Source organism: Trichosurus vulpecula, chromosome 1 (assembly GCF_011100635.1).
Source record: "Trichosurus vulpecula isolate mTriVul1 chromosome 1, mTriVul1.pri, whole genome shotgun sequence".
Taxonomy (NCBI): domain Eukaryota; kingdom Metazoa; phylum Chordata; class Mammalia; order Diprotodontia; family Phalangeridae; genus Trichosurus; species Trichosurus vulpecula.
In genome coordinates this window covers 223,908,537-223,923,311 of record NC_050573.1, presented here as the reverse complement: position 1 = coordinate 223,923,311, position 14,775 = coordinate 223,908,537, and the positions used below count along the sequence as shown (strand labels likewise).

The 14,775-nt window shown below is 38.7% G+C and overlaps 1 protein-coding gene across 1 annotated transcript; it reads right to left on the bottom strand.

Moving 5' to 3' along the window:
- Positions 1-11,750: 11,750 nt before the first annotated feature.
- On the bottom strand, positions 11,751-12,700 carry MC2R (melanocortin 2 receptor). Its single transcript, XM_036747703.1, is given in 8 exon segments — positions 11,751-11,914; positions 11,917-12,111; positions 12,114-12,275; positions 12,278-12,367; positions 12,370-12,402; positions 12,405-12,485; positions 12,488-12,610; positions 12,613-12,700. Coding segments are annotated over 8 exon segments (936 nt in total).
- Between the last annotated feature and the right edge of the window lie 2,075 nt (positions 12,701-14,775).

Sequence of the window (14,775 nt, the reverse complement as noted above, 5' to 3'; positions counted from 1 at the left end):
AAGGTTCCTAGCTCACCATTTAATTCAAAGCTACTGCAATACATGAGATGTGTTGCTGCTCCTGAAATACCTCCTAATGCATTTTTTTTTTTTGCAAGGCAATCAGGGTTAAGTGACTTGTCCAGGATAAGTGTCAAGTATCTAGGTCATATTGAAATCAGATCCTCCTCACTCCAGGGCCAGGTGCTGTATCCATTGCGCCACCCAGCTGCTCCTTAATTTATTCCTAATAAATAATCTACATAGGAGAATCTGGCTAAATACAGGCAACGATTAAACAACTATTCAGCACAACAAATCTATAGTGATGAATGATTATTTATTATTCTAAATGTTCATCTGGACTTTTTTGTAAATAGTATTTTTTTTTTCCAGTTACATGTAAAGATAGTTTTCAACATTCATTTTTTAATAAGATTTTGAGTTCCAATTTTTCTCCCTCTCTCCTTCTCCTACCGCCTCCCCAAGATAGCAAGTGATCTGATATGGGTTATACATGTGCAATCACGTTAAACATATTTCCACATTAGTCATGTTGTGAAAGAAGAAATGGAACAAAAGGGAAAACCACAAAACCCCCAAAATAAAAAAAAAGTGAAAATAGCGTACTTCAATCTGCATTCAGATTCAGTTCTTTCTCTGGGTGTGAATAACATCATGAGTCTTTTGGAATTGTCTTGGACCATCATACTGCTGAGAAGAGCTAAGTCTATTATAGTTGATCATCATGCAATGTTCGCCTGGTTCTGATCACTTCATTTAGCATCATTCATGTAAACCTTTTCAGGTTTTTCTGAAGTCAGCCTGCTCCTCATTTCTTATAGCACAATAATATTCTACTACATTTATATACCACAATTTGTTCAGCCATTCCCCTATTGATGGCACTCTGTCATTTCTAATTCTTTGCCAGACTTGCTTGGTTTTAAAATAGTAATAATAAAATAATAATATCCAGCATTTATGTATTGTTTCAATGTTTGCAAAGTGCTTTAATCTGTTATCTCATTTGATTATATTTTTTTCTTTTGGAGGGGGGAAGGCAGGGCAGTTGGGGTTAAGTGACTTGCCCAAGGTCACACAGCTAGTGTGTCAGTGTCTGAGGCTAGATTTGAACTCAGTTCCTCCCAACTCCAGGGCCAGTGCTCTACTCACTGCGCCACCTACCTGCCCCTCATTTGTTTCTCACAGCAAGCTCAGGGGAATGGATGCTATTATTGCCCCCATTTTACAGATGAAAAAAATTGAGGCTGAGAGAGATTAAATGACTTGTCCTGGGTTATACCACCATTTAGTGTTTAAGACCAGATTTGAATTCAGGTCTTCCTGACTCCATGTCAATGCTCTATCCACTGTGCCACCTAATTGCTAAGTTATAAGATTTGGGTTTAGGTCCCTAGCATAGACACTTACTATGTGACCATGGGCAAGTCATTCAGATTTGTTGAGCCTCAGTTTCTTTATCATAAAATGATATCATTACTTGCATAGCCTTCTTACAGGAATGTCGTGAAGAAAGCACTTTGTAAACCATAAAATGCTTTATGTAACATTCGGTGTATCCTCATTACACGTGACTATCCTTAACCTTAAAAAAACACAACTGTCCCATATTCAAGGTAATCTTGTTTTTTTCATGCTTGAAAGATATTTCACAAGCCTCACTGTAGTTTATATATATTAATTAGTTAAGGGACACAGTTCTAGCCATGACATTTAATGAAGCAGCATAGTAAGAAAGTTAATATCCTCTGCCCCCCCCATACATTTGGGATACATTCATCTATAACTACACATGCCACTACACTGGTGTACAGAATGAATACGCGTAAGGAACAAGATATGGAGGGTGCATAGAAAATGTGTGCTGGGGCACATGTATGGAGGGGCATATATATGAGGAAAGCAATGAGGAGAGCATTTGTGTGAACATGCCTGATATATCTATATATAGACAGATATGTGTGTGTGTTTGTGTGGTGTGTATGTACATGCGTGTGTATATATATCATATGGGGCTAGGGACACACATAGAAGGAGACACATGTAGGGATACCTATGATGAGCACATGTATGAAAGGCAACTCACACCTCTGGTACTGTAGGGATACTGACATGTTCTGTGATGTCACTGCACTGATGTGCCAGCTTTCCCATCATTGCTATAGCCTGTTGGCATCGTGTCACATTCCAGCTACTCCCTACTGCCCTCTTTCTTGAACTTAACTGTAATCTTTAGCTGAGGAGCTTATCTTTTTTCCATAAGAGAAGTTGGCTCTGCCACCTTTTTAAAGCTTATAACCCATAGGCTATCCTTCAGCTCTTTCTGCAAGAAAGGGAGGCTCTTGAGCTATCAGACTAGGGAAAAGCAGTTTTCCTTTTATAAAGTGAGAAGTCTGTTAGCCCCAAGAAGCTAAGCTCATTTGGAATAGAGGTCAGGCAGCTAACTACAGCTTCCAGGGACAAGCATGGCTTAGGTTATGGCTGGGGTGGCCCCAGGACTAGCAGGATGGGGAAGAGTGCTACATACCTGTTTTGTAAGCTCAATCAATATGCCCATACATAGCTGAATGTACAGGGGTAACCTGGGCCTTTCTGGACACGCCTAATCCTCCAAATATAGGGGTACTTTGAGGATCTTTAGAGCATGTCCACATTACTTAACATGGAGGTTTCTTCCATTTGCCCCCTACTGCATGGGCAGATGAACTCTCCTTTGATTACCTACCTGCAGCTTTAAAACAGGCAAGACTAAGGGGGGTCCATCTCTCTCTGTCTGTCTGTCTGTCTGTCTGTCTCTCTCTCTCATTTCTGTTACATTCATTCTATTTTTTTGAGGGGGGAAGGCAGGGCAATTGGGGTTAAGTGACTTGCGCGAGGTCACACAGCTAGTAAGTATGTCTAGTGTCTGAGGCTGGATTTGAACTCAGGTCCTCCTGACTCCAGGGCCAGTGCTCTATTCACTGCAACCACCTAGCTGCCCTTACCACACTCATTCTTGCTTTGTCCATAGGGTGAAGAACTTATTTCACCCATGGCACAGGTGCTATGAACTGAACTGGTAGAGGGGAAAGACTTTCTCTGCGCTGAGAAATGTGGCCTGGGCTATTTCTCTTTCTATTCTATGTCATTTGTCCTTTGTAGATTTTAGGTGAATTATTCAGTGTAAAGGGCCAATCTGATTGTTAGTGGCTAATGGTATCTGAGTACAGAGGAATACCTCCTACAGTTGAAGGGGCACCATTGGTAGGGTCTGGAGCTATTGGCAGAGAGGTTAGATATCTGCCCCACCCTTAAGGATATTGCAGAGCCCTGGGAGGAAGGGTAAATTCTAACCTGCCTGACTTCCCAGCAGTGAGGGTGGTGGTAGTCAGTGTTGCACAGGTAAAAAGCTGATCGAAACCTAGCTGGCTGTAACTTATCTTTTATCCCATTTAGGGCCACCCCCAGATTAAGTTTTGTCTTGGAAAGGTTAGCTAAGGGCCTTTATGGGGACTTTGGCACCACTATCAAGGTCCTTGTTACAACTTTTACCCATGTGGAATTTGAGAATGAGAAGAATTACTTTTTATACTGCCTGCCCATTCTACTAGATACTATATCATTATCAATAGGTGATACCTGGGGATAACTGGGGTATGATGGAAGGAGCATTAGATATGGACTCAAGCCTTGTGGAGTTTTGAGACCTGAATGATTGTGAGCAAGTCACTGAGCCTCTCCAAGCCTCAGTTTCACCATTTGTAAAATGGAGACAATAACTATAGTACTTAAATCATAAGGTTTTGTGAGCATCAAATAAAATGTATCCATGGACCTTTTTAGAAGAGCTAGTAAATGCAAGCTATTTCCATTTGACAGAATAGAGGTAATGTGGATTCAATACCTTGGTAAAATGTGATTCTTCCTTTATAATGTCTTGCCATAGCTGTGAGAACTATCCAATAACTTGTAAATCATGTGGGAGAATTAGAGAGTGACATTCTGAATACCTGATTAAATTCTTCTTTCCAAATGCTGCCAGTTCTGGTGAGTTGCCAATGTTCTGATTTGGGGAAGTAGAAAGTACTTCTGCATTAGGAAATGGCCTGTGTAATGATATAAGAGGATCCCATTATGGTTTCGAACGTGGGATGGAGTAGATGGAGGGTGTGAAACTAAATCTGGTGAGACTTGAGGTGACTGGTGACTGGTGGCTGGGGTGGAGGTGGGGGGTAAAAACATTCAAATGATTTTGATGAATGCTTCTGCTGTGGCTGCCATGGCGGTACAGGTACCTGCTGCCTGGACCCGTGGCTCATCAGTGGACCCATGCTGATCACATCATGAATCTTTGTAATCTTGACTTCAATATACATATGAGTTTGGGGTTCAGAAGGAGAGGAACGTAAAAGGCATTTGTCTGATTGGTAAAACTGACAGCCCTGGGATTTAGTCTCACAGAGAAGTTTGTGCAGGCTGATTTGGAAATTGTTGACATGTATATGCATTTTATTCAGACAGTTGTTTCTTATGATCTAATTCAGGGCAGTTATAAATCTACATAGGCCTTTAAAGACAGCACACAACTAAACATTACACATTTTGGAGGAAGACATTATCTACATTCAGAGAAAGAATTGATAAATAGAAGTATGTATTGGAATGATTTTACATATATAGTGTGTATACATACATAAACATATACACAGTGTGTCTAATGGTCGCTATCTCTAGGGCAGTAGTGGGGAAGGAAAAAAAAGGAAAAAAAGTTAATTTACATGATAACTTTATTACGTATTTTAAAAAAGAATAGCAAGTTGTACTAATAGGTTTGCAGTTTCATGTATAATCATCTTTTCTTTTTATTATGCTATGTTATGGAAATGCTTGTTTTTATTCCATAAATTAAAACAAAATAAAATAATTTTTTCACTAAATCATATCTTTCATTATGGTGCCATTACAAATAAGTCTCTAGGAGAGGATGAATACCAAAAGATGATGAGTCCTGAGTCTCCCTTGGGTAGATAAGGAGAGAACAAAAGGCATGAACTCATATAATCATGCTGCTGTGACTAACATGTTAAATTATTTATATATGGGAGAATTTCATAGGGATCATAGAGGAACTTAGAGTTCATCTAGTCTAGCTGCCTCATTCGACAGATGAGAAACCTGTGACTTAGAATAAGTGACTTGCCTATGGTCCCAAAAGCACTAAGATTAGAGGTAGGATTCAAACCCAAGTCTTCCTTACTTCTAGCTTCAACCGCTATTCTCTTTGCCATGATGCTGCCTCTCTTTTCTCTGTCTCTCCTGTTTCTTCCTTTCCCAGCTCTAAGTTGTTTCATCTCTAAGTTGTTCTGAGTGAATTGACTCCAGAGAGAGCTGGTGAATGTGTCCCTTTAAAGGTGCCACAAAGCATTAGTGGTCCTTCAGCTTTCCTCTTGCCATTGTGTTGTGCTATGGTGTGGTTGAAACATTTCATTGCCCAGGTAAGCTTGTTCTGACTAGAATGAGGAAAGGGGAGATGGGATAGAACTAGATTCTTCTTGTCTGCGTACCTGTGAGGACACACACTTAGTGTTTCCTAGGTTCAGAGGGACCTATAATCAGTACCATGACACCTCACTTATCTGAGGATCAATTTATCCTGCAACCCCAACTATTTGGATATAGTTAAGGATAATTGGAGCAAAGGAAAACTGAGCCCAAAACAATTCTGGGCAGTCCAAACTGGGGTCGCCAAGTTACTAACACTCAGTTCTTCTTACCCAAGAGCTCTTCGGGCTCCCTCTTAGCCTTTTAGAACACAATTCTAATAAGATTAGTGATTTAGCTCCCCGAATAGGGAGAATTAGAAGTAGTAAATTGGAAGGCACCCAGCAGCTGCCAAAGGAACACACATTAATAGCAGCAAGAAGAGACTGAGTGACCGTGAAGGAAGGAATTAAAAAAACTACAAAGAGAACTTTCAAGGATCCTCAAAGCCCAGACATGTGTAGCCATTTAATGTAAGGACATGGAGCCTCATATTCATCAATAGCACCTGAGGATAAATGCTTGGCTTTGTGCTGTTTAACATTTCTATCAGTGATTTGGAATAAAGGTATTGGTGACATGCTTCTCACTTTTGCAGATGGCAGAAGTATGGAAGAAAGCTAATGTTCTGGGTAACTGAATCAGACGCAAAAAGAGCTTTGCAAGATAGCATATTAAGCCTAATCTAACATGCTAAAATTCAAAAGGAATGGATTACAAAGTTTTATATTTATATTCAGGTTAAAATCAATTTCTAAGTGTGAAATAGGAGGAATTCTGAAAAAGCTATGAGACGAGTATAGTGAATTGAGGGCTCACTAGAGTCATTAACATTATATAATAACGATAACAGTAGTTAACATTAATGTAGCATTTACTATGTGCCAGCTGCAAGGGTAAGTGGTGTTTTTTGTTTGTTTGTTTTTTTATGGGGGGGAAGGCAGGCAATTAGGGTTAGATGACTTGCCCAAGATCACACAGCTAGTAAGTGTGTCAAGTGTCTTGAGGCTGGATTTGAACTCAGGTCCTCCTGATTCCAGGGCCAGTGCTCTATTCACTGTACCACCTAGCTGCCCCTAGGCTAAGCATTTTACAAATATTATTCATTTGATCCTAACAACAACCCTGGGAGGTATGTGCTATTATTATCCTCTTTTTACAGATGAGGAAACTGAGACAAACAGAGATGAAATGACTCTATTATGATTGTTGGTTACATTAAGAAAGTAATAGTATCCAGGACTAGGGAAGTTATATTCCTGCTCTACAGTTGTTGGATACCATCTGGAGCCTCATTTTAGGAAGCATTACAAGCTGGAGAATTTCCAGAGGAAGGTAACCAAGATGCTGAAGAGCCTCAAGTTCATGACTTATGAGGAAGGGTTAGAAAAACTTGAAGTTTTTAGCATAAGAGAAGACTTTGCACGGGTAGAAGTGCAGGCATGATGGTGGTCTTCAACTATGTGAAGTATTATCATGAGAAAGAGGGATTAGATTTGTTCTGCTTGGCCACAAAGAGCAGAACTAGCAGCCATGGATGGAAATTAAAGAAAGGCAGGTTTGTGATTCCATGTAAAGGAAAGTGCCCTAAGATGGGGTTATCCCCAAAGTACAACAGGGCATCGTTAGGATGTGGTGTGTTCTCCATTGCTGGAAATTTTCAAGTGGAGGCTTGAATTAGATAGTCTCTGAAGTTTTAAGAGGCAATCTAAGGACCTGATCTTAAGTATAAAATGAGATAATATTTGTAAAGCATTTAGTATAGTGCCTGGCACATAGTAGGCAATAATAAATGCTTGTTCCCTTCCCTTCCCTTAAGTCTCTTTTTATCTGAGTTTCTGTGATTCTGTGAAAATTTACATAACACTGTTTAACTAAAAAAAGTTTTATATTTTAAAGAGTAAGCTTTAGTTATACGGAACATAATTTGTGTGGAATATTTTCTTTCCTTTTTTGGCATTCTTTTTTTATAATTAAGATTTTAAATTTTTAGTTTATAACACTCAGTTCCACATAATTTTGAGTTCCAGATTTTGTTCCCCCCTCTCCCCACTCCCTTCCCAAGATGGCATGGAATCCAATGTATCTTCTACATATAACTTCACATTGAACTTATTTACACAATAGTCAAGTTGTAAAGAAGAATTATGACCAATGGAATGAATCATGAGAAAGAAGAAACAAAACCAAAAAAAACCCAAACAAAAACAAAAGAGAAAAAAAAATACAAGGGGGAAAAAGGGAGCACAAACAGTGTGCCTTAATCTGCATTCAGACTCCATAGTTCTTTCTCTGGTTGTAGATAGCTCTTTCCGTCATCAGTCCTTGGAGTTGTCTTTGCACCTTGTATCTCTGAGAAGAGCGAAGTCTATCAGGGTTTAGTCATAACAGAATCCATATATCTGTGGTTGTGTATAGTGTTCTCCTGGTTCTGCTCCAATCACTCAGCATTATATTGTGTAGGTTTTTCCAGGTTATTGTAAAGTCCATTATCTTCCCCATTTCTTACAGCACATCAGTATTCCATTACCTCATATACCACATCTTGTTCAGCCATTCCCCAATTGATGGGCATCCCCTTGATTTCCAATTCTTTGCTACTACCAAAAGAGCCACTATAAACATTTTGTACATATGTGTCCTTTTCCCACTGTGTGATCTCTTTGGGATACAACCCTAGAAGTGGTATTGCTGGGTCAAAGGGTATGAACATTTTCATAGCCCTTTGGGCATAGTTCCAAATTGCTCTCCAGAATGGCTGGATCAGTTCACAACTCCACCAGCAATGTAACAATGTTCAATTTTTCTGCATCCTCTCCAGCATTTATCATTTTTCCTGTTTTGTCATTTTAGCCAATCTGACGGGAGAGATGTGGTACCTAAGAGTTGTTTTGGATTTGCATTTCTCTAATCAGTAGTGATTTTGAGCATTTTTTTCATATGCCTATAGATACTTCTTAATTTCTTCCTCTGAAAACTGCCTGTTCATACCCTTTGACCATTTCTCAATTGGGGAATGACTTGTATTCCTGTAAATTTGGCTCAGTTCCCTGTATATTTTAGAGATGAGGCCTTTATCAGAGACACTAGTTGTAAATATTTTCTCCCAATTTTCTGCTTCCCCTCCTAATCTTTGTTGCATTGGCTTTTTTTATACAAAAATATTTCAATTTAACATAATCAAAATATCTATTTTGCATTTTGTAATGCTCTCTATCTCTTGTTGTGTCATGAATTCTTTGCTTTCCCATAAATCTGATAGGTAAACTATTCCTTGCTTTCCCAAATTGCTTATAGTATCAGCTTTCATTCCTAAATCATGAACCCATTTTTGACTTTATTCGGTATATGGTGTAAGATATTGGTCTATGCCTAGTTTCTGCCCTACCATTTCCAATTTTTCCAGCAGTTTTTGTTAAATAGTGAATTCTTAGCCCAGAAGCTGGATTCTTTGGGTTTATCAAAGAGTAGATTGCTATAGTAGTGACTACTGCATCTTGTGTACCTATCCTACTCCACTGATCCATGACTCTGTTTCTTAGCCAGTACCAGGTAGTTTTTATGGCTGCTGCTTTATAGTACAGTTTAATATCTGGTGTGGCTAGGCTACCTTTCCTAGCATTTCTTTTCATTAATTTCCTAGCTATTCTAGACCTATTGCTCTACCAGATCAATTTTGTCATTATTTTATCCAGATCTGTAAAATAATTTTTTGGTAGTTCAATTGGTATGGCACTGAATAAATAAATTAATTTAGGTAAAATTGTCATTTTTATTATATTAGCTCAGCCAAACCATGAGCAAACTGATATTTTTTCCATTTATTTAGATCTGACTTTATTTGCGTGAAAAGTGTTTCATAATTATGTTCATATAGGCCCTGAGTTTGTCTTGGCAGATAGACTCCCAAATATTTTATAGTGTCTACAGTAACTTTGAATGGAGTTTCTCTTTCTATCTCTTGCTGTTGGACTTTGTTAGTAATGTATAGGAATGCCGAGGATTTATGTGGGTTTATTTTACAGCCTGCAACTTTGCTAAGTTGCTTATTATTTCAAGTAGTTTTTACTTGATTCTCTAGGATTCTCTAAGTGAATCATATCATCTGAAAAAAGTGATAATTTAGTTTCTTCTTTGCCTATTCTAATTCCTTCAATTTTCTTTTTCTTCCCTTAATCCTACAACTCACATTTCTAGTACTAAATTGAATAGTAGGGGTGACAATGGACATCCTTGTTTCACCCCTGATCTTATTGGGCAATGCATCTAGCTTATCCCCATTACAAATAACGCTTGTCGATGGTTTTAGGTAGATGCTATTTATAATTTTAAGGAAGGCTCCATTTTTTCCTATGCTTTCTAGTGTTTTTAATAGAATGGGTGTTGTATTTGTCAAAGGCTTTTCTGCATCTATTGAGATGATCATATGGTTTCTGCTAGTTTTGTTGTTGATATGATCAATTATGCTGATAATTTTCCTAATATTGAACCAGCCTTGCATTCCGGAAGTTATTCTTGTGATAAGTTGCTGCGATCTTTTTTCTAATATTTTATTTAAAAATTTTGCATCAATATTCATTAGGGAAATTGTCTATAATTTCTTTTCTGTTTTGGCTTTTCCTGGTTTGGATATTAGTACCATATTGTGTGTGTGGAATATTTCATGCCCCTTTGTTGCTGAATAAGGCATTAGAGTTTAAGTACATCTTTTTTAGATTGATTTTTAGATTTAGATTGATTTTTTTTCCCACTCTTTCCCACTCTTAAGCCATGTCTCCCCATACTACTACAAATAGCCAGCTTGAAATGAGTCATTTGGAAATATATAGTTGTTGACTTACTTTGCTCTCCTCTACTGTATTACTTCCCCTCCTTTTGACAAACCATCTACAGCAAAACCCCTTCATTCACCAGAACTAAAACAGAAACCTCCTTAGCCCTAGCCATAACTACAGTAACAATCTTGAGTCTTTTCATCTTCTGAATGGATTCTGGATCTCCGTGCTGCTAGCAATTTCCCTTTTCTTCTGGAAACACTAACATGTGGGATGGCAACATGACCAAGGAAATAAAACACTGGATTCAGATTCTGGAAGAACTAGGTTCAGATATAATCTCAGACCCTTCATAATACCTGTGTGACCCTGGACAAGATACTTCACCTTTCTAGGCCTCGGTTTCCTCATCCGTAAAATGAAACTGTTGGGACTGGTGGCCTCCAAGGTCCCTTCCCTTTCTAAATCTATGACCTTATGATGCCCATAATATTCATGCACTATTATAACCAATAAAATTATTGGCTTTGGGTTGTTTGTTTCTCTAAATTGTGTTCTTAGACTTTGCTTGAATATAAGTGCCTTATTCCTTCCCCTTGGGTCTTTTTAAAATTCATTTTTCTAACCTGTCCTTTTAGTTTGCTTTTTTCTATGTTCTTTTATTAAGGACAAAAGGGTTTTCACTTGGGACCTGTCCTCCAACTATTAAAAATCAAAGAATTGGCTAATTAAATTACTTTACTTCTTACTTAGCCAAATCTAGAATTTTCTACTAAATTCTCTAATAGCTGTGCCTCCTTTTACCATTTATCTCTCTTAATAACTGGGGATTTTTTCTTTTATGTTTCTAACTTTATTCCCTAATAAGAAGTCTGTTGTTTTCACCATTGTTCACTGTCTAGTTTCCTTAAGCCTAAAAATACAGGGGAAAATCTGGACCAAAAAAACCCCAGACTTCTCACTCCACAGCCCTAAGGTGCCTCTTCTTTTTTTTTTTTGACAGTTTTTATTTAAAAAAAGAGCATCATGATCATCAATGTTTTCTTCAAACAAAATATTATTCTCTTCTCTTGATTCTTTTGTGGAGCAGGATCCAGAGAGCTCCAAAAATAGATTCTTCTTATTTGAAAATTCAGTTTTTAAAACATGAGTTACGTCAAGTTAGGGATTTTTAGGCCAGTGGGGCTAGTAAGCAGACCAAAGAAGATGTGCAAGTACGTGTGCCTTCATTTTGGGAACTCAAAGCAACTTTAGAACCCCTTGGCTGTTGAATGGTGGGGGCCTCAGTATTCTTGAGTATGGGAGAAATTGCATATGGAGAAAGCAGTCAGTCAAAACAGAGTCTTTCTTCTGAACCTTCTTTTGTGACTTTATATTTATATGACCTTTTAAAAATCATTACCTAGCCACTTAGTCGTATATATCAGCTACGTGTCTCCTTCTGAATAAAGATTAATAATTACACTTGCATCCAGAACAGCAGAACATTTTCTTGAAAGTACTGCGTAGTTCTGGGCTCCGAATGCATAGATCATTGGGTCAATGATGGCATTTACACATAATCAGCATTCCATTCACCTGAAAGATGGATAAGTAGCAGGCACAGTAGGGATTATTGGGCAGAACGTCACCAGGAGGATATGGAGGACGAAGGGGAGCCAGCAGCAAAGGAAGATGCCAAGTAGGATGGTGAGTGTGATGGCTCCTTTCATGTTGGCTCTTGGATGCACTCTATTTGAGGGCAAAGAGGTGATCTTTTTGGCATGGAGATGAGCTAGTAGGAACATATGCACATAGAGACACAGAATAAAATGAGCATCAAAGGGAACAGTGAAGTGAAGGAAATGACAGTGGGCACATCATAGGAGAAGATGACCATGGTAATACCACTTCCAGTGCAAAATGTCCAGATTACTGCTAGGATGCTTATAGCACGTCTCATTGTCATGATACTGTGATACTGCAGAGCATGAAAATTGTGATGTAGCGGTCAGCAGCAATCACTGACAAGCTGAAAATAGATCCAAGCAATGAAAGGATGAATAGGGAGTCTACAACATCATCAGCTTGGTTTCAAAATCTCCACGAGGCTTGAGATAGCCATGTTCCGGAAGATGATCAGGATGTTCTCTAGGATTTTATATAGGCTTCCCAACATGTCTGAAACTGCTAAGCTACAGATGAAAAATACATGGGGGAATGGAGGTTCCTGTTCTTGATCACAGCCAGGAGGACCAGCAGATTCTCCAAAACTCCAATGATGGAAATGGCAAAGAACACTTCCTCTGGGACCACCACTTGGATGCAGTCGTGTTATTTGTTGTGTTTTCAGTGATATTTTCAGGTGGATTGCCACTGTGTCCCAGAATCTTAATCAACTCATGGGCTCTATCTGTCCGCATTTCTTCCTATCTTAGAGCTAAGGTGAAGATATTACTCAGATATGATTTCCCAGAAAAATTGATCTGTTACGCAGACTACTTTTCTTTTTTCTGAGTAGAACACTTGCTGGAGACTTGATGGAAAAGTCCTGCTGCCTAAAGGGTAATAAATAAAAATATATGTCACAAAACAGATTAATAAATATAAACAGGGCAGCTAGGTGCTGCAGTGGATAGAGTGCCAGGTCTGGAGTTAGGAAGACTCTTCTTCCTGAGTTCACATCGAGGCTCAGATACTTAGCTATTTGACCCGTACTCAGTTCCTCATCCATAAAATGAGCTGGAGAAGGAAATGGCAAACCACTCCAATGACCCAAATGGGTCACAAAGAGTTGGACATGACTGAAAAAACGACTCAACAACAACAACAAATATGAACAAGATCCAGGCTGTTATAATCATAGCATTTAAGAACTGAAAGGAGTGACAAATGAGGAGTTAAGCATTCCAGCCCTGTAATGGTCATTGCCTAGATTTTACGATGATGTCAAGCTCAAACAGAAACTGATGCCTGAGGGCAGCAGTTGACTTCGAAAACCCACAAATTAACATTATACTGTATTGTATTTTATTTATATTTATTTAAGCATTTCCCAACTATATTTTATCTGATTTGGACAACGTCTGGAGTTTGCTTAAGTTGATACCTCTGACTTAGAAGAGACTGAGAAATACTGGCACCTAATAGATTTGGTCTGTCCAGATGCTACAGGCCTCACCAAGTACATTGTTGTTCAAGAAGAAACTATTAATCAAATTATAAGGCACATCGACTTGAGGGAAATTCTTAGTTCAATGACACACTTCTTTCTCCCACAGCCTTCAGGACATTCTCTCCTGGATTTTGTAGTGGGATCTCAAAGACAATATGTCTAAAAGCAAGTAATTATCTTCCCTCTATACTCTGCTCCTCCATCTGACTTTGCCATTTCTATCATCTGTACCATAATCAGTCAGTCTTCCATGTTTGAAACTTTAGTACTCCTTTTCCTTCTCCATCACTTCGCCTATCTAATCAATTACAAAGTCCTGTCAATTCTGCCTTGTAGCCATCCTTCCTCCCTAGTCTCCTTGTCATACTCTAGTACAGTCCAGTCCCTCCTTACCCTCCTTACCAATCTGGACAATTATAAACATCCCTTAACTGGTATTTTTGCTTTCACTCTCTCTCATTGCAATCTATCCTTCACATCACGGACATCTTCCTTGGGCATAGATCTGATGATGACTTTTTTTTAGTGAAACCTCTTCAATAGTTACCTATTGTAGACCAAGTAAAGTTCAAACTCTTTTGCCTTGGCATTCAAGCTTTTCCAAAATTTTGTGCCACCTTGTTTTTCCAGCTTTATGTCAAGCTACTTCTCTGTGCTCCAGTCAAACTAGAATACTTGTGGTCTTCCTGAATGAATACTCTAATGCTCTCTCTCCTATCTCTGTTCATAATGCTAGTTTTTTCTTTCTTTCTTTTTTTGCATGGGGGAGGCAGGGCAGTTGGGGTTAAGTGACTTGCCCAAGGTCACACAGCTAATGTGTCCCATGTGTCTGAGGCTGGATTATTGAACTCAGGTCCTCCTGACTCCAGGGCCAGTACTCTACTCACTGCGCCACCTAGCTTGCCTCCACATGTTTTTTTTCTATTTCTAGAATACTTCCCTCTTCCATTTGTTCAATTACTTTTAAAGCTCAACATCCTTTAAAGCTCAGTTTGAATGCTATGTCTCCAGGAAGTCTCCTTTGATTCCTATTCCTCCTCCCTGTCCTTCGCAGGACTTCATGTAACAGCTTACTTTTTACTTTTTAAACGCTCGTATCTATCATATATTAATTTGTACCGTAGTTATGTGTCCTATGTTCCTACAATATTTCCAAACCTGCTTATTGTTCTCTTTGCCCTGTTCTAGGTCTTCATTTTCCTTTCTCCTTGCTGGGCAACCTTACGACTTACTTCTGCCATGCCACTATCTTTACATTGAAAATTTCTCAAATCCTCTATCTGTAGGAATTGAAATAGACTCACTAGGGTGAATCAATAAATT